This window comes from Clupea harengus, chromosome 5 (assembly GCF_900700415.2).
Source record: "Clupea harengus chromosome 5, Ch_v2.0.2, whole genome shotgun sequence".
In the NCBI taxonomy this organism is placed as follows: Eukaryota; Metazoa; Chordata; class Actinopteri; order Clupeiformes; family Clupeidae; genus Clupea; species Clupea harengus.
Genome location: NC_045156.1, coordinates 1,742,833 through 1,762,669, shown reverse-complemented (window position 1 = coordinate 1,762,669; position 19,837 = coordinate 1,742,833). Strand labels below are relative to the sequence as shown.

The 19,837-nt window shown below is 38.4% G+C and overlaps 1 protein-coding gene across 1 annotated transcript in view; it reads right to left on the bottom strand.

Moving 5' to 3' along the window:
- Positions 1 to 15,816, bottom strand: part of cntn4 (contactin 4) — a 97,575-nt gene extending 81,759 nt beyond the window's left edge. Inside the window, exons 1-2 of the mRNA XM_012838633.3 lie at positions 15,407 to 15,816; positions 188 to 325 (exon numbers count right to left, since the gene is read on the bottom strand). Coding sequence (XP_012694087.2) covers positions 188 to 242 — 55 coding nt within the window. The 5' untranslated portion in view covers positions 243 to 325; positions 15,407 to 15,816. The remainder of the gene's footprint in view (positions 1 to 187; positions 326 to 15,406) is intronic.
- Positions 15,817 to 19,837: the final 4,021 nt, after the last annotated feature.

Sequence of the window (19,837 nt, the reverse complement as noted above, 5' to 3'; positions counted from 1 at the left end):
ATTTGTATCATAATAGGAAAATATAATCGCAAAATACTTGCCTGTGGCTCGTGCATTTGAGTTCTCTCGTGTTTAAACCCTACCTTTCATACCTGCAACCTGCCCTACATACATATGAATAAGGACACAAACTTCACAAAGAGAGCCTGGCATGCGTGCGTCAAAAGTTCTTAATAAGATGCTTTACCTGCGAGGCACCCCATGAATGACTGCAGCACCAGCAGTTTCCATAGCAACATCATCTTCAGTTTTGTGGGGTCAAAGCAGACTCACATCCAATTACAAACGTATGGATTCCTTTTATGCACTCGTTTTGGTCTTCACTCTGTTGGAAACAAAGAGAGATTGAAATTAGGATCATTGTGAGATTTTTAGATACCATCAGTCTTTATTTTTATGTTTGACAGGCCAACTTCATATATACGCTCACAAATCAATCCTCTATTCCTTGGACAGCAGATGTGGGATTTGAACAGTTTTCACTCTCTAAAGTATCATACTGAAGCAGTTATGTGGTATAAGAGATTGCTCTAAAAAAAAAAGGTCACTTCAGGATGTCTGATCAATAATCGCAAGGATTTCTGGTGCCATTTGAAATGTTCTATAACACTGCCTAATACACATACTACTACCACTTCAGAAAAAGGAAATTCAGCACAATCAGGTGAGGTCAATCTTGAGCCAGAGATCTCAGTTCTCACACGCATATTTTGTACAGCAAACTTGAAAATGTTATGCTGGGTATTGTGCACTACTTCAAAATGCCATACAATCTCACTATGAATAGATCATGTGTCCGTCCACCATTGTGTGTCACAATAACACAGCTGGACATAATTAGATGCCTATTAATACAGATTGAAAAAAAACATAACTTGCAGAACACGGAGAACACTTACTTTAAATCCTTCAGATTTTTTCCCAAATTATGGAAAAAAAATCACACCGTTACTGCGTTATTAAAAACAAGGTAGTTCAACAAAATGTTGTGTGTGTATGTGGGTATGATATAGACTCTCAGTGGAGCAACAATGTGCTAAAAAATGCTTGTGAAAGCACCATTCTTCACTGCTCTGCACTTCTAATTGAATTTACATGTCCAGAATTAATTTTGCAGCATGAATGTCCACTGAGTTGAGTCAGTGGATGATTGTGCCATGTGAATGTCTCAGGCTGATGTCATAACCAACATGTTAGAAGTTTAATTTATTATGCTGGTGTGGCATATCAGGATTCCCTATCCACAAACTTGTATGTGTGTATACTTGTTGACTGGTTTTGCGCACTAGTAATATATGAATTTGTGCCCGAAAGGAATCAGTTGTCCTTCTTGTAATGTTGGTTGCATTTATAATTAGTCTTAAAAAAACTCCTACAACATTAATCCCTTATTGCGCATTTACTGACACATTGGACAGGTACTGTATAAGTCAGGTGAGACTTTTCCACTTCATAAATAAATACATAGATAGATAAAGAACATCACAATAAACAAAATGCTGAAAAAAAAGAAAGTACTGTATGACAGGCAGATATCCTGTGGCTTTCATTATGGAGTCAGAACCCAGAGTAAAAAGAGTGCATTGTGCTCAAGGGAAGTAATTCTCAATAAGCTGCAGGCACCTGACATAAAATCTGACAAAACATTGAAACCTGATCGATGAACAGAGTCCTTGGAACGGTAATATTGCAACATTACATTAAAAGATGGTTACAAGTTCTAATTGAAATGTTTTTGGTGGGTGTAGACAAGACACATGAGTCAGCGTAGGTTGGAGTGTATTTGGCTGCAGGTAAATTGCATAACACAAACACAGGAAAATAACAACCTCAGCGTGAGGACAACCAGGGCCAAAGGCTGTCTGACTTCTTAGGTCATTTTAACAGTAAGAGACAGTTATACTGACAACATCCTTAAATGCCTCACAAAGACAAAAGATACAGCCATCTACATAACAGGTCCCTCATACAAACTTAGCAAGATTTTTGATGACGGTGTTGTTTTGAACCCTTGTTTTGACTTTGTTTCTGTGACTTCCTTGTTAAGCTATACTGTGCAGTTAGTCAGTTTATAAATCATGGTCGGATACTGTCAAGACCTGCAGCTATTTAAATCAGCAAGTTAGATAAAGGACAGGATGTTCAGTTGACAGTAATGGTTAGATTTGAAAGTCTGATAGCCTGAGGACACATGTCATGACATATAAATGATAAGCTACTAAAATACAGTCTTCCTTTAAAAACATGTACATTAATTTCATAGGCCTGCTTTATATAATTAAACACTGGGGTCATGCAATCAGTAACCTTATCAAAGTGGTACCTTTTGCAAATCTTTAAAAAAATAACATAATTACAAGCCCTCCAAGTCAAACACATATGAGTAAACAACAGCTTAAATAAACAGCCTCTGGCATTCAGCAGCCTAGATTCAACACACCATAATGTTCACACTTCAAAGACAAAGTTTCACTGTTTTAACTGATGATATTTTCTCCAAGACTCGGGGGAGTGAGAACAGTCTTAAAACATTAACACGGCAACAGCAGTCGATTAGTGAGAAGCTGCACATTAGCCAAATGCCGCCAAATGCACATGTCAAACTTTTCCCAGTTTCAACACCATTGCTGGGAGAGCTATGTCATCAGATTAAGGGAAAGACATCAACATTCTCTTTTTGCATCCTTTTTTAAAACTCAGAGAAATCATTAAAGAAATTTACTCTCAGTTCACTCAAGACCAAAACATGTCTATCTTTTACACTAACAAGGCATAGCTGGCCTAAGAGTGAACACATTGTCATGGCTCCTTGACTCCTATTCTGTGACGTCGAGACTCGACATCTCCAGCCTGGATTTGTCTGCGCTGAACACATTTAATATCTTATCTGACTTCAAAATCACCAGCCATGCATTAATCTCCTCTCTGAAACAACTAGTGATTCAGCAGTTGGGGCCCTTCACCTCACCATGTTTACTGGCAAGATAATCCCTTTCATTGGTCACAGGAATCTACACTACACCTTTGCCCACCAAACAGATTACTGGCCTTGCAGTGAATTTCATCTGAGTCGCCTCTCACAGAAGCTAGAAGCAAACAAGCCCAACCTGATAAGCTAAACACACAAGAATTGTAGTGATTTCTACCAGTACAGCCTATGATGCAGTGCGTGCAGCCTTTCTGTCTGTACAGAATCCAGTGTTTTTCAGTTTGGTTTGTCTCTCTTTATGAACACGAGCCTTCATGCAGAGCATGCATATATGCACGACATGAATACATTCATGTGTAACTGTCAAGCCGACGTCAACTTCCCTTCACATAGCTTGCACTGCCAGGTTCGAGCTGCTCTAAAATATCAATAAAATGGCAGGCAGGCCTAGGCCTTTGACATAATTATTTGCAGGTATCATTATTTCATAAGTTGAGATCCTTAATAGTGTCTCTAGTCAAATGTAAAAACAAACATGGCATGCATCCACTCGTAAAAAAAAAGAAAAGGTTAATAGAGGCAGATGATTTAATGAGTTGTGATACAAGTGTTCTATTATTCACAAAACAGTAGAGATGAACAGGCGAAATAAGAAGAAACCATGTAGCAAGAGTAGCCTATTCACAATCTTCCTAATAGCCCAGGCTAAAACCGCGCAATAATGACAAGGTACTACAATGATACCTCATAAATTAAAGGGATAAAAATACTGGAGAGCATTTTTCTACAGTGAGAGGCATTCAATTTCCTCAAAAGGTCAAAGGACAGCTAGCACATTTAGAACAGAGCCATGGGGCTTTTTCATCAAAGGAATCTAGATCTCTGTTTCAGCCTTTCATTTGCAGGTAAGACTGTGACCCAGCATAAAAGTGAATTAAATGATAAACTATGGAGACCGCATACCCTCCCTACTTATTAGGTCTCCTGTAAAACAAATGAGAGTGGGATGCAGAAGCCCAAAACACGTTACACACTGCAACAATTGTGCCAGGTCTCGCAAAAAAAAAGACAAATGAATGACCACACTTTACTCTAAGATGATATTGGCTTAAATATCTACCGCAATCAAGTGAAAAGCTAGAGTATGTATGTTTAGGGCCCTATGAAATCTGTTTTCATTTTTTGCCAGGTTCAGTGTTTCATCAGTTTGATTATCAAATCATATGTTTCAAACAAAAAATGTACTCAGGACATAGGCTACATACATTTGTTATCCATCTAGGTGACAGACCTTTGTTGTAATAGGGTTTGGAGTGGAGGGTAGCAATACTAGTATAACCCCAAAAACTACAATTACATTTTTCAATTCAATTTTATAGAATGAAAAAACTTGCAAATGTATTTAGAGGGAGATGACCTTCCAGTTTCTGGTTACAAGACGTGTACTGTCAGTAAGCCACTTGTGTTATGATAGCTTACATGTATACTCTTGTGGTTATTATATTCCAGTTTCCTTGTACTGAGTCAGTAAGCCACTTGTGTTATGATAGGCCACATGTACATTGTAAGTTAGGGTTATTCTAAGAATATTCAGATGCTGTCCCATTGGCCAGTTTTGGTCTCCTGTGTGAGTCTGTGAGTGACCGCATTTCCTGTTCGGTTCACAATGCATAGGGATACCATCAAAGTGGCAAACTCTCCATTTATTTTAAAACCACCGAACGTGAGAGGTTGACAAAATGACATTCACAAAGTTATTGTTTTATTAACTTTGGCTAGCTGTCTCTGACAACATCTTTGAAGTGCCTGTGTCAAAAATGTTGCCGATAACGCTATTGAATTTCCATCTTGCTTACTGAATTCTGCAATTCTGTATTGTGGACATCATACAGCCCTATATGTTTAATTTGTGAATAAAATGTCTAAAAGTAAAACACAAAAATGAAATGTTGAAATCCTTATAGTCCTGTCTTGCCTGGTATAAAAGAATACGTTCAAAACTCAAACCAGAGCAGAGTAATGAGATCATGTGCCACTGATGTAAAGAATCAGCGGCTAGACAGAATAGAAGCAACCTGCTTAATCCATCTAATGCTGCTGTTCAAAGCAAAGACTTCATCACAATTACGAAAAAAACCTCCCTTTTGTCAATGTTTGAACTGACCGCAGGGACAGTGGCAACTCAAATGTAATGACCTAGAATGAGCACTGTGCTTATGACATAGAAAAGCCCAGCACCCAAAAGTCCTTTCTATTTCTGCTACAAAGCATTCTGCATTTAATGTAACCTTCACGGGTGAAACACCTTGTGTTTTTTTTAAGTCCATTACACACAGTTTACAGACAGCATGTCACTTTACACAGGAATTTTATATAACCACAACACATATAATCAACTCTCCAGTAGAGCAACAAATGTGCAAAAGACTTCAGAAATACTGTGCCATGTCTTTGTCAACAAGCCAAAGCTTGTGAATTTCAGACACAGAGTCTGTGGAAATGAATGCATTGAAGAGAGACAGAAACTGTTCCTTGACAACACGTGGGCGATAAATATGACGTATCGTTGTCAAGTTGTACGTTTAAGCCAACATTCTTTTAAAACGCACTTTCAAGTTTCGATAATTCTGTTTTCAATACAGGCCAACTGGGGGAAAGGTTAAATTGAAAAAGTAAAGTTAAATGTGCAAAGACAAAACCTAAACATGAACAATAAACAGCCCAATACCTGGAGTTTCATTGGCCCCTTTTTGTGAGCTTCACAAAAATCTTCTTGTCTGAATTAGATATTTGAGCTACTCTATATACAATGTGGCTCTACAATCATCCACAGACACTGATACCACTAAATCCTTTCTTCTAACACCATCACCCTTTTAAACCATGCTTTGTGCAGGGATTTCATGGGCACTGAATTTATTTCTTGTGATGAAATCCAACACCGGCTACACAACTTGAACAGTGCAAGGTAATTCAGCCTCATGTAATGAGGTCACGGAATTCAGCAACACTTTCGCTGAGGTCAGGCTACAGACTCAACATCAGTGGAAGGTCAAAACGAGGTTCAGAATCAATTTTTTTTTATTTATTTTTTAAGCCGTAAATGTCTGAGTGGAAATGCGAACCGCTTCATTAAATTGCTGCCTTCCTGAGCGAAACATACGCCTCATGATGTGATTAAAATCGGACACACAGTTAGTCCTGTTATTAAATATACCGTATGATAAAGGCACACTTATGTCATACAATAGGCCTTTAAATTGACCCCACTCTGTGTCAGTGACTAGCGCAATGGAGGTGCGTCTGAGTAGAGGACTAGTTTGTTTACCATAGCAAAATATTGCCCACTGACCTTGAGTTTCTCAGTAATACCAAGTAAATAACATCTGCCATATATATCAATGACTGTGCCAGCTCAATGTTCAGCAGCGCTAATGCATTTTTAACTATTCAGTTTATTTTAAATGCAGCAAAGAACCTTTTTTTCATATCAAACGCGTAATTATGAAGTCCATCATTTGAGGTATCATTTTATGTTTGAAAAATATTCTCCACCAATGATTTATGGATTACCAATCACCTTGCCGGCTGCTCTGATTAGCATCCCTGCTACTCACAGAGTTCTTTAGATGTTTTTACTGCAGGTTTATCACTCATAAGATGTACTCACAAAATCCTGAACTTTAGATTGTGAATTAGACGCCCTCTATCTTCATTCTCTGAACTAGCTATGACTCAAATCTTTACCCTAAAATAGACATCACCGGACAGGTATAAGGATTTGAGCATAATGCATAAGCCTACCCAAGGACCATGGAATTCAAATTTCACAGACCTTGTTATGTATATTTATATATATTATGTATACGTCGTGCACCTCACAAGTGTTTGTGCATCTCAAAAGGTAGAGCTGGTTGCTAATGGCGTTGAGGACATTGGTTCAGTTCCTGGGGAGTACACTCTATATCTGTATTTATACATATACTTGAGCCCAAAGTCATTTTAAATAAATTACTCAACTGAATGAATTAATGTAATCTACGGAATGAATTACCGCTAACTAACTAACTACATGAATACATAAATAAATCCACTTAAATTTGGGTACACTATACAACTTAATCTAGAGATTTTTTTTGCTGACTGTTCAAATCTAACTACCGGTATAAACAATGTAGCCAGTTCAGTCATTGTCCAACTGTCATGCTGTTTGCATGTTAATCAGGGAAGAAATATTTAATTGATATAACCACTAATTAAATCATGATCATAAATGATACTGGCATGACAATAACATATCAAGGAAGCTTCACTTCAGGGAGCTTACAAAAGCAATTGCTAATTAAGTCGGAATGAGGAATGTCAATCATGCAAAGACAATGCGAAGAACTGTTGTTTGCACAACGGAGGAAGCAGTGATTCTTTCATCTCTTAAAGAGACACCGAGACAAGATTATTTTCCTATTTGCATGCAAGCTTTGAGAATGAGACATTTATTAATCTTTCAAAACGCAACAGGACATTTCTACAGTGCACATGTGGAACTGAGAAACTCAATATACTTCAATACTTCAATATCTACCCTATACCCTTGCCATTCCATATAAATTCAATGTTCTTGTTAATCTCAACCAAAGACAGAAAAAGAAGTGAAGAATTTCCCAGGAATTCTCTTTTCCTTAATGAGGTTAATATGGAAAGACAAATTTGGTCATATGGCATTAGGGCATTATTTATCAATTATAAAATGCTTCTATTGAACTGTGGTTATGTTCATGGTGCTACACTTTGTCAGACAACACCATTTTCCATTCACAAACAATTGTAAAACAAGATAATCCTCCCTTGTGGTACGACGAAGAAAGGATACAGGAATTGGGGTCTCATTGTGTGATTTAATGGACTGCAAATCTGAGAGACGAATAAAATGTAAAGCTGACCCTTTTTTGAGTCTGCCTGAAAAGCTGCTCTTGCTTGCTAGCTTGTTTCCACTGGAGTTAATAGTTCCTAAGATCTGTAAGCCTTCACAGGCTAATAATGTGTCTTATTTGATTTTTTCACAGCTTCATTAAAAAATTAGCCCCATGATAGAAGTATGTGATTATGGGTGCACGGCGTAGCATAGTAATTTAGAATAATAATATTCTCTTCATAACTTGAACTATATGGATGGAATTGTAGGCGCTGATGTAATGTATTATGTATTATGCAACATTTTAAGAGAATATCAAAAACAATGTTCTTGATGATCCTAATACTGTACTCTATAAATAGCTGAGAAACATTATGATAGCAAATTAATAAAAAAAGCTTTTCCACATTTCTAAGAACCCCACCATTGACACAACAGCCGAGCTAATGAACTACAAAAATGTCACAAAAATAGTGCGGAGGTAGTTCTTATTTAACATTCTTTAATCACATCATCATAATAAAAAAATGTTTTAGCCTTTGAATGAATATTTGACTATGATACCTTTTCCTAAAGAGCCGCTACTATAGGGGAACTGTCCACATACATATGACCCAGATGAGATGAGATGCCTGCTATTCCTGGCAAAATTATGTCATTTAATGTTTCACTTTGTGTTAGGCTACTATTTGGATAGTGAGATGAGATTGCATAATGAAATCTATGCAATTATGAGGATGCTAACATGTTGCCATACAACAAAATGGTTTGACTCTCCTTTCACCTGTTGGATGAGCAATATGCATCATACACCAAGGCGCAGGACAGCGATTATCCAACACCAGTGACCCACTGTCTTTCTGGCACAGGCAGACAACACACACTCTGCTATTCAATTATTAATCAGTCAATTTTCAAAATGAGTTGATAGTCTCCATTCAGTGTGTGCAATGCACCTTATCGACATCTAGGAGGAACTTGACTAATTTGTTCCTCTGAAGAACGTCGGTTTCCTCTTTTCCTTCTGTCCACAGCAAGAGATGGCAATCAAGACTCTTTTCTCAAGGTTCCCAGCCATTTTCATTGACAACAAAACCTTTCCATGACTTTTCAAGGACACTTAATACAATTCCCATGACCTTTTACAACCTACATGTACACAAAATGAAACAACAACCTTCACCATTCCTTTTCTAATAGGCTAGGTCAACCCAAAGTGGAAACTGAATCACGCTGCAGGCATTTGCACAACGAAATATTATCCACAGAAAAGTACAATAATATAATTAATTTCATTAGACCTACATACATCAGTGTTTCCCCTATGATTTGTTTTCAGCAGCAGTGCAGTTGTGTGAGCGGACACGACTCCACTTTTCTTTACTAGAATATATTTTACTTTATTAGAAGTAATATTTTCATCAATGCATATTATGTTTATATAATATGATTATGTTAACCTAGAATTTGTATTCTAAATAGACTAATATGTACAGACAAGTGTTATTTAAAATCATTATTAGTTTTATTTATTTGTGTACTTTTGAGTAGGTTACTATGCACTGTGAGTTTTTATTTTATATTCACGCAAAAAGAAAAGTAGAGTACGATGACGTAGGCCTATACTGATTAATGGTGTACTGCCATGTTGAGATGTGACATGAACGTGATTCAGGCAAGTCCATCATTTTTTTCATCAACCCAAACTGAGCTGTTCAAATGTTTATTTCAGGACTGCAACATGTGGTAAATAAACTTGGCAACATTTCATTCTCAACACACTGATGGATGACAGATCAGATCAGATGCTAACGCTAGGTCTGGATTTAACTTTTTAGGCTAGCCTTTAAAGTAGTATGCTAATATAATTGAGAAAATGTTCATTTTGTCTATATCGGGGTATAGTGGATGTGGATAACCCTGTACAAGCATTGAGCATTGAGTTTTGTCAGATTTGGATATTGAAACCCACAGAGAACCGTTTAGACTCAATATTAATATCTCCGTCTTTAAAAAACCCCACTGCACCACGTCTTATCCAGTAGGCCTACTCAATGACTGAACTTCTGACTGGTGTTGGTCATCTGCCCCATAGATTAGACCTAGGATAAGATAAGAATACGAATAACAAATCATGTGAAATTTCAGTAGCAGCAGTGTGTCTGCTGTTGAAAGCATAGGGGAAACACTGTAAAACAAAATCAAATTTCAGTAAATGTACTTAATTGCATGACTTTTCTAGGATTTCCGTGACCGTGGAAACCCTGTTTTCATAAGTGGGCCCTCAGTGGTGGAATGACCTACCTAGTGCTTTCCGATCAAGTGACAGCCATGGTACAATTTTTTTATATTATCATAGTTATTGTTATTGTTAATTTGACTATGATCTGATACACAGTAGTGTTGTAAGTATAACGCTTTGGATGTTGTGAATATTTTGTAGGTCACTTTGGACAAAAGCATCCCCATAACCATTTGTATCCTTTGAGTCTTAAGACCAACTGATATTAATTAAATAATACATGCATTTTATGAAGGCTTCAGGGCTATCTGTTGGTGTATTCTTGTAGATGTGTGTGCATGTGTGTATTCTGTTGATACATGAAAATGACAGTATGACAATAGTATTACTGGTAAAACAGTGTGCCAGTTGAACAGGGGTGCACAGATACATAATTGTACATTCTCTGTTTCTCCAAAATACAGATTTTTGTTAATCAACACATTTTATGTAGGTATGAGAGCAATCTGTTGCTGTATTCTTGTATATTCTATTAAACACAGTATCTGTGCACATGTGGTTTGAAGACAGATGAGCAATGAATGGAGTATCATTACAGGGAAACTGCGCCAGTTAGACAGAGTTGGCAGAGACACACATAACAAAACCACCAGCCATTGGTTTCTTAATGTTTCTTTCATAATATTATCACACCTTTTGAAATAGGATAATGTATATCCTAACCATATTATATTCTAAGATCATCAGTCATTGCATGCTTTTTCCATGTCTTTGTAATCCATAACAATTTTCAGAGCACAGAGCACATTCTTACATTTGAAAGGAAGCAGTTAAATGTTTCTGCAGTTAGATGTTATAAATTTCATAGCACAGAAATTCATGGAGTTATTGGCAAGGTTTTCAGCGGATTTATTTTTGTGTTGGTTCATGAGACAAAAGCCAGCTTGTGTTTGATTGCAAGCTTACAACAAATCACAAATCCCTACAAAACATGGTGTTAAATGTTGTTTTTTTAACCATGCAGTTGGTTGAATGTTTCCAATGACAGGAACTTGCAGCCTTTCAGAAACGTGTCAAACTACACAACTTGCGACAAGATGATAAAGACAGACCAATCCAACTCTGCAGTAACATTAGGTCAAACATGAAAGTTCATTCTCTTCTTACAAAACACCATGTGAAAATATTCACAGCACCCTGATCTGTAACAAACTAATTATACGTACCATCCGATTACTGGTGTTATACGAATGGTTGTTGGTGTCTAGTCAAACACTGTTTTTTAAGCATGCAGTTGGCTGAATGTTCACAACAACAGAAACTTGCTGCTTTCGAAATGCACATCCTGAGCATTCCAGTAGAGACTTACCATTGACCATTGAATCAGACAAAATGCTAATTCTCAACATGCTATTATAGGTTGAGAATTTACGAACCTTACTTACTAGGGTGTCGTGCCCAGGAATCAAACTAAGATCAACTGCTTAGAACGCAGCAATACTAACCACTACACCACCAACACACATGACTTGCAGCACCCCCCCCCCCCCCATCTTCATTTCAAATTGGAAAATGATCAATGAAAATGATCAATGAAATTAAGAACGGCAATTAAAACAAAACCAGTGGACATATCAATAAGCTGAGTATAAGCACACTACAAAGCATTAGGATGGCCCAGTTATTGTGTCAATGGAATCAATATCGTGAAAAACAGTTAAAACGTGGGAGTTGAAAAGGCACCAAAAATAAGATTGCACAAGGGTTAATTGTTAAATGTGTATTGCCTGCTTGTGTCTGCCTGCCTAACTGCTCAGTCGCTGCCCACATGTAACTAAACAACATTTTGGAAATGCCCATAGAAAATCAACCTCAACCATCATAATTGAATGTATAAAAACATTTCCAACATAAATAAAATACAAACGTCCCAGACTGTTCATTATATCTTTAAAATTACATAATTGTATGAAGTATGACAAAAACAACACAGATAATCAGAAATGACACAGTATCATTAGTAATATCAAGATGACACCAATCAGATGGGTTGCTGATAAAGTTTGAAAATATGCAGCTTTAAGTCATGAGGTCATATTTTAGAGTGTTAGTAGCACTTAACAGACAGCACATCCCAGCCAGATGATGCCGATTAAACCGTTGGTTAGAGCACTCCTTGTGTGGCCGCTTCATACTGCGTGTTCGTTTAATTCACAGAGACACACAAAATCTCAGCGGAAGGACCTCTACCTGAGATTTTAGGGTGGTTGCCTGTTAACATCATTTCAGGGCTATTTATACTTAAGACCACTTCTCTCTCACACACAGAGTACATGACAGATGTGGTGCATGGTTTTCCTGCAATCACTGGAAGGGGTTGAGTAGGAGCTGTTCTTCTATCATTTTTTAAATCCCTACCCCCACCAGCTGCTTTTGGTTGACTTTTATGTAAGGCAATTGTGCTTAAGTTACATGCTACTTACATGGCTTCTTCTTGAACATAAGTTCAAAATAAAAATGACAAATTCAACAAATCTAAATGTGGCAAACTACATGCTGTCTATGGGAAACACGAGATACGTTTTAAAGGCAGGCTTCTTCTGGCAAGGTACTTTATCAACACTTGATCCCTCTGGCATTTGCGCTCAATGGCGCTCAACTATGGTGAGCTACCACAATGCCTTTATGCAGCTTAAGAGGGCTTTCTCCATCACAAAAAAAGACATGGGTTGTGGGTGCTGCTGTCAACCATTTCATGTTTTTGAGTGGAGTAAAACTTCATGCTGTTTTAGTAAGTGTGTACCTGTGAGTCCTTTAGTAAGTGTGTACCCGGGGTTTTTCTTTTAGCATTTTAGGTTCTAGAGACATGACAGTATGTACTTGGAGTACTAGTTCTAGTGCCATGAGATATTACTACTAATAACAATTTTGAAAAGGAAAATAATAAAGCAACTTGGACTCAAGCTTTTTTGAGAGTGAGGAATATTTTAACTGATACTTAACTTCATAAAAAGTTTCATTTGTCGCATCTGAACTTCTGTCACACACACACACACACACACACACACTCACACACACACACACACACACACACACACACACACACACACATACAAACACACACACACAGCCGTAAGAAATCCAGGGAGAAAAACGCTCTTTTGTTTTACAATAATAATAATGCTAAAAAAAGTTTAAAAAGTCACTGGTAAAAAGTCACTGATAAATCATCCCCGCCATCCTTGCCACAACTGCTGCTGCTCCAGGAAATAAAAGCTGCTGCTAGCGGATTTTTCTGTCACCATGCAGTGACTGTTTCTGTGCTGAAAGAAACTATGGAGTTTTTCTGTCTGTGTTATAAAGCCTGCTGTGGTGCAACAGCACACCTTAAAAAAAACCACTTCATTTATTTCCCTTCAGCTGTCACACAGCCTATACCAGATGCAAATGGGTGCAAAATGATTAGGAGATTTCTCCCTCTCCACATATATTTTTTTTGCATGTTTTCTTCGACAGAGCATGAGGAGGACGAGAAAAAAAAATGGTGAAAGTGAAACAGAAATGCCCGTGATGCTACATTTTCTCAGAACGTCTACCAGCAGAACCCATCCAATGAAATTTTTATGACATGTCTCTAAATGTAACTAGCCCAGAACCTTTTTAATGTCACTTTTGCACTACATCACTTCTGACAGACTGGTAGGTTGCAGCACGCTTACCATCAGACATGAATTTTTTTCCCCTCCTGTTCCTTGGTTTGCAGTATTTGCATGACAACTGCCATCCCTGCCTACCAAATGTACCCGGAGGTCACGGCGTAAGGTTCACCACACACTTATCATAGAGACTTTAAGTCACACAGGTGTTTAATAGTTACATGTGTAAAGCCTAATCTAACAATGAATTATGGAGTCATAACAATAATTTATGCAATCACACGTATGTCATCTCTCTGTGGTGCTTGTGTTTTCTAGAACCATTTCACAGTTCTCTGTTGGCAAAATTACACAAGAACTTATTCTTGGATACAAGATACAGCAGGTCTATCCAGTCAGAACCTATACAAATGCCCATCCTATCATATCAGAGATCTTTTTGCAGTCGTAGACCATTTGAGGTGTCTAAACCAAGCATTTCAGAGGCCAAACTAAAATGTAATAAACATCAGATTTGGGTTTTGATGAAACCTCTCACAACAGTGATTTCAAGTGAATGCTTGGCCACCATTCCGACATGATAAAGAGAGTTGCACAGACTACTGAACTGGCTGTGGCACAGGGACAGATGTAGGCATTAGCCAAACCCATCCCACTGGTGAAATTGGGTTTTAGGTCCAATATCGCGAATTCCAATTTTGGAGGACATAAAGCGAAAAGCAAAGAAGCAGAACATTTCACCAAACATTTTCAAGACATAAACCAGTCATTCCTATTATTATAGGTCTAAATATTGTGGCTGAGTTGCTGCTGTTTCCACAGCACTAGCACTCATTTACGTCCTGAATGTCCTCACAGCCAGTGGTCAACTATAATCATGAAATCCACGCGGATTATGCCATAGGACGCGTGAGAGCCGAAGATTAGCGAACATCTGCACTGATCTGAGTCGCCATATAGTCCCCCACTTTAACCGAGACACTTCTCAAACAGTCTCACAGACGAGGGCAAATAACACCATAGATCAATTTCACTCACCCTCTAAGTAAATCAGCCCTCACTTTACCATGCCAAATGCACCGCAATGTATCGTTCTTGGTGACTGTTACAAAATCCAAGACAACTTGAATTTAAGTTATTCTTTTACCAACAAATGGTTATGGTAGATTTTCGATCAAATGCTATACAGACTACTTCAACACAGAGACAGCTTCATGGTAGGCAGTTTGGTGATGCATGAGTAGCCTTCCACTTTTCCCTGTGTTCAACGTATAATAGCCGGGCTACTTAAGATCCCTGATATCACGCAACTCGATAATAGCCAGCAACAACGGGCATAATAATAATAACAATAATAATAATCATAATAATAATAGCACCACATGGTGGGATTTTACTCTAAATCGTTTTGTACCCAAATGGCAGGTTGTTCGTTATAGGAATTGCGGGGTTTCGGGACATTTTAAAGCGCTATAAATAGGCTACCCTTTCCGGAGAAAGTGAGAGATAATGTCTCTGGCAAGCCAAAACATTTAAATCGTGCAGTGATTTACTAACACCATCCATATGTCTCTCTCGAAGTAAAATACGTAGGTTATAAGCAGCCAAAGTGAGGACAGATTCGAAACATGGAGCGCCCCACGACTGTAAAGTAAAGACGCACTTACTATAATACATCAGTTGGACTCTCCTCCTTAGACCAGTGCTTGTACAGGAGCAGTGTCTTTGCGAAGCTCTCACTGAACCGATCATTCAAGCGGAAGAGACCCTTCTGGGTTGTCCAAGCGGTAGAGATATAATGGACCGAACCTCTCAGCTGGGACTCAGCACTAAACAACTACCGCGCTGTAAACCAATCCAAGGCAATACTAAGCAGGAAACATTGTACTATCCGGTGCCGGTGGTGCATTCATCATATCGACATAGCCCCTGAGCTCGCAGTGGCATGAGGTGGGCACCTCCCACGTTCTGAACTCAGGGGATTGGATGAAGCGCATCACCCTTAAGAGTCTATCTGAAATGAGTCGCTGTTGATAATGTCGTCGTCAACTGAAATCAGCTCTGGTAAAATCGCAGTGTATGTTTGGCGATTGTAGGTAAACAAGGTATATGTGGTAGCCTATATGTGGAACATCTAATTTGCTCGTCAAATGAATTTGACACATGGCAAGACACGTTAGCCCATACTCAAAAGAGAGCAAGATTCAGTACACTGAAAACTTATAGGCTAGTAGTAAAGACCATTGTCTGTATTTTTAAGATTTGGCTACTGTTTTTATTCTTAAAACATATTCTAGATTTTCAGTGATATGGAGCAGAGTTTTTTTTAACACACTGGTGACATCAGAATCAGAATCAGAATCAGAATAGTATTTATTGAACACACTGGTGAAATTTGCATCTCTGTTCCCCTTTTTCCACATTTTACTGACAACTGTAACTCCTGGTGGCAAGGTTCATCTACAGCCACAGCCCTTGGTTGCCTTGACTGTGAAATGTTTTGACAATCCCTTGTCAACACTGCTGTGCATATTCAGTGTGCAGGGACCACATACATTTGCATATGGCACAGCCAGTCAAACCAGCGTAAGGCTCAATGTCCACCTGGAAGGGTGAGAGAACAAACCACAGAATGCTCTGTACGTTCTCTTACCGATGCAATGCACAGACATATTAGCATTCCTGTTGTTTCTGTCAGACTCACAAATGCGGTTGTTGTCCTCACCATGGTGGTTGTGATTAATTATACCAGTGATCTAGACTGCCTGCCATGTACAAACAAATTAAGTGAACATCAAAAATTTTAATAATAACTTGGCGTCACAATCTTAATTAATAGAATATAGCCCAAAGTGAGACCACCATGTGTGGAAAAAGATAAATAAATGTATAAATAATCTTGGGTAAAATTAAAGTAGTCATGCCAAAGCCACTACTCCACTAGGTGGCAATACACAAGTGAGTTGCCATCTCACCCTACTTAAGGTCAGGGATAATGAAACAGCACAGGTAGATGTTAGAGAACCCGCTCTGCAATGGGAAAGTGGTATCTCTGATGTGATAAATGTTCAGCTCAGTACAGCAATGTATAGGCCTATATGCACACAATGAAATCAAGTAAATATGCACGATATACATATAAAATCAAGTAAATATACAGAATTATCTTAATTAGTCATTGAAAACAAAATACAAATAATTATATATATATAATCATTATCTTTACCAAAGCCTTAATTATAGTAAGTGAGATTTAAGAAAATCTACTCCTTTTAAAATGGTCAATGGGAAAAGGCGATAATTAGTGAGGAAGTAAATTGAAATCCTGATGGGATTAGTGAGGAGGAAGTGAGAGAGAGAGAGAGAGAGAGAAAGAGAGAGAGAGCCGTAGCTCAGAGGACAGACAGGATTGTTTAACTGAGCCTTCCACAATGTGGTATTAAATTAAGAGCCTGCTTGTCATTTGTGTATTTGTGTATTGAGTCAGTAGAATTGTATCAGCTTGTATCATTTTTACGGTTTTTATATTCATTTCATTAAGCAAACATGCTCAGGTTTACCCAAGAATTAAATGTTGTCAAAACAACTGGTTTAGAAATGTCTAGTGGTTATAATTTCATTTCAGCCCTGGTCACTGCCTCACAAGTCTGTACAATTGGTGTCAATGTGAAATTTGCTGTGTCAAATATCTTGTGCGTTTAATTCAGCTCATTACAGAATCCAAGGATAAATACCACTAGAAAGGTCTTTGAAGTTGACTTACACTATCAGGAGGCATTGAGTCATCCATGATTACTTACATGGGGCTGTATTTAACGAAGTGGGTGGTTATTCTATTCTGTCAGGTCTCTGTTTGGACGGACTTTTTAAAATGTATTTTCATGATGGTAGATTAGTGACATTCTCTTGTGTCAGCATGGGTTCATTTGGCCTCAAGCAGCTCATAAAGACTAGTAACCCTTGGGTCTCTGCTCTCTTTCCCTGATGTGTTTAGGAGATCCAAACAAGGGCCCTGTGATTTATAAATACCTCTTATTACAGAGCCATTTGGACACAATTTGATATGGTGCATGGTTTTAAATCGGCAGAGATTTTTCTTGCAGGCATAGCACTACGCAGCCATATGCAGGAAGTAAGCCCTTATCAAACCTTTTTATCAATAGCTACCAAGTCATTACAGCTAATAGGAAATGTGTTTTTTTTTTCTTCCTGTCACAATTACATTATGAACTCTGTGTGTGTTCACTCCCCAGTCGACTGTAGCCAGCCTAACTACAGTGGAGGTCAGGCAGTGAAGGCCGATCAATGCGGTAAAACTTGCCTGCAATCCCCAAAAGCCATACTAGTACTGAGGATAGTGATCTTGAGCTCTCAGTCTATTGGGTGATGTGCCTAAGTTATGCTTGTGGGAGAGGGGATTCAGTCATAGATAAAACATTGTTCAGAGTAGGGTTAGAACAGGTAGAACATTATGTATTATTTTAATGCAATGCAATATATTGAATTCATTGAATGACAGGTCATACTCAAGTCTCTGGTGAACCAAGTCATGATCAAAGCTTCTGTTCCTGCTTTGGCACAGTATCCAGTCAGAGGAAGAATGTCAAGGCTCTTATTCTAAGGCTACTGGAGAAGAGATTTCTGCCATCCAGTGTCTATGTGTGTTTTTTCCAACTTGTTATGTGGTTTTTAGAGTACATTGCTGAGAGGATAGATAACCAGAGCTTCTCTTCTCTCTTATGGACGCACTCATAGCACGACTATCAATCTTCTATCCTCACGGTGATAGTCCTTTAAAAACCACTACACTTTTCTAGGACTCTTGGGTTCCTCACCCAAATTTCTTAAATTGACTCGATGAAATCAGCACCAAGTCATTTGGGCTTCAGTTGCAATACTTACCTTTGAGGACAGCTCTTTAGATTCTCCATCCCAGTTGTTGGTTTTTTGAATTGCTTTGTGCCTTGCAGGGTCTCGAGGCTCTTGCTGCTCAAGCAGATGCCACCCGGGATGGTATATTTTTTCTTGCTTTATTCAAGCAGGCTTTGCTCACTCCCTCTGTGACTGGGCCCCAGATCATCCCTTACCATGGTCCAGAGCCTTATACGGCATCACACAGCCACAGATCCTACTCCCGCTAGCTCAAGCCCTTACAGTTCCCCAGAGCATCGGTCTGTGAATCATATTGATGTGCGCAATAAACCAGTAATATGTTTTGCAGTTGTCAATATTATCACCTTAGGAAGTCCAAATTGCCCTATGTATGACATGAGATGGGGGCATTTAACATGTAATATTGCACAGGATGTGACGTTGAAACCTGTGTGCTTATAATTTGGGGTCTGTGCACAAAGGCCCTGCCTAGTCCATTTAACCGTTTTGCTGCCACGCCCAAGGAAGAGGCCTGTAACAGTGCCATTATACATATGCCATTTCTAAAATCCATTATAAAATCCATTTCCAAGTTACAAATGGCTTTGGTCTATTCTAACTTGCGACATTAGGGAGTGCCAGAGTGAGAATTTCCAAATAATCAAATGGGCACCTCTATGAAGCTCAACGGTGGTGTTCCACAACACCCACATTTACACCTGTGTCAGACACCCTCCACCATTACTACCACAAAACCCAGCATATCGAGATAACATATAGGCCTACATTGTAACTAAGATTTTGACACTGGTTCTGAATAGGGTTCCCTGAATGTCTTTCCACCAAATGTCACCTTTACCAGAAACCACTAAGTCAATAACTCCAGATATTTCTATTGCAGAGGGTGCAACATTTTCCCCTGTGCTACTTATGAGGTGCAGTTAGCGAGGTCGCAAGTTTGTTTGTACCAATTAAACTTTCAATTGAGTCAGCATCCAGAACGGACCCCAATGGACCATGTATTGGCTTAGTTATAGGTCTGCATCAACCTTCAATAGCTGATGTAATCAGGTAGGAATGAGGTACACTAAAAATTCTTAATTATTATATTACAGAAAATTATGAATTATTATAATTAAAAATAAATAAATTATTAAATCCATAAACGTTTGCGCCTCCCTGTAGAGGCAGTCTGCATTGTGATAAATGTATGTCGTGATCCCCAC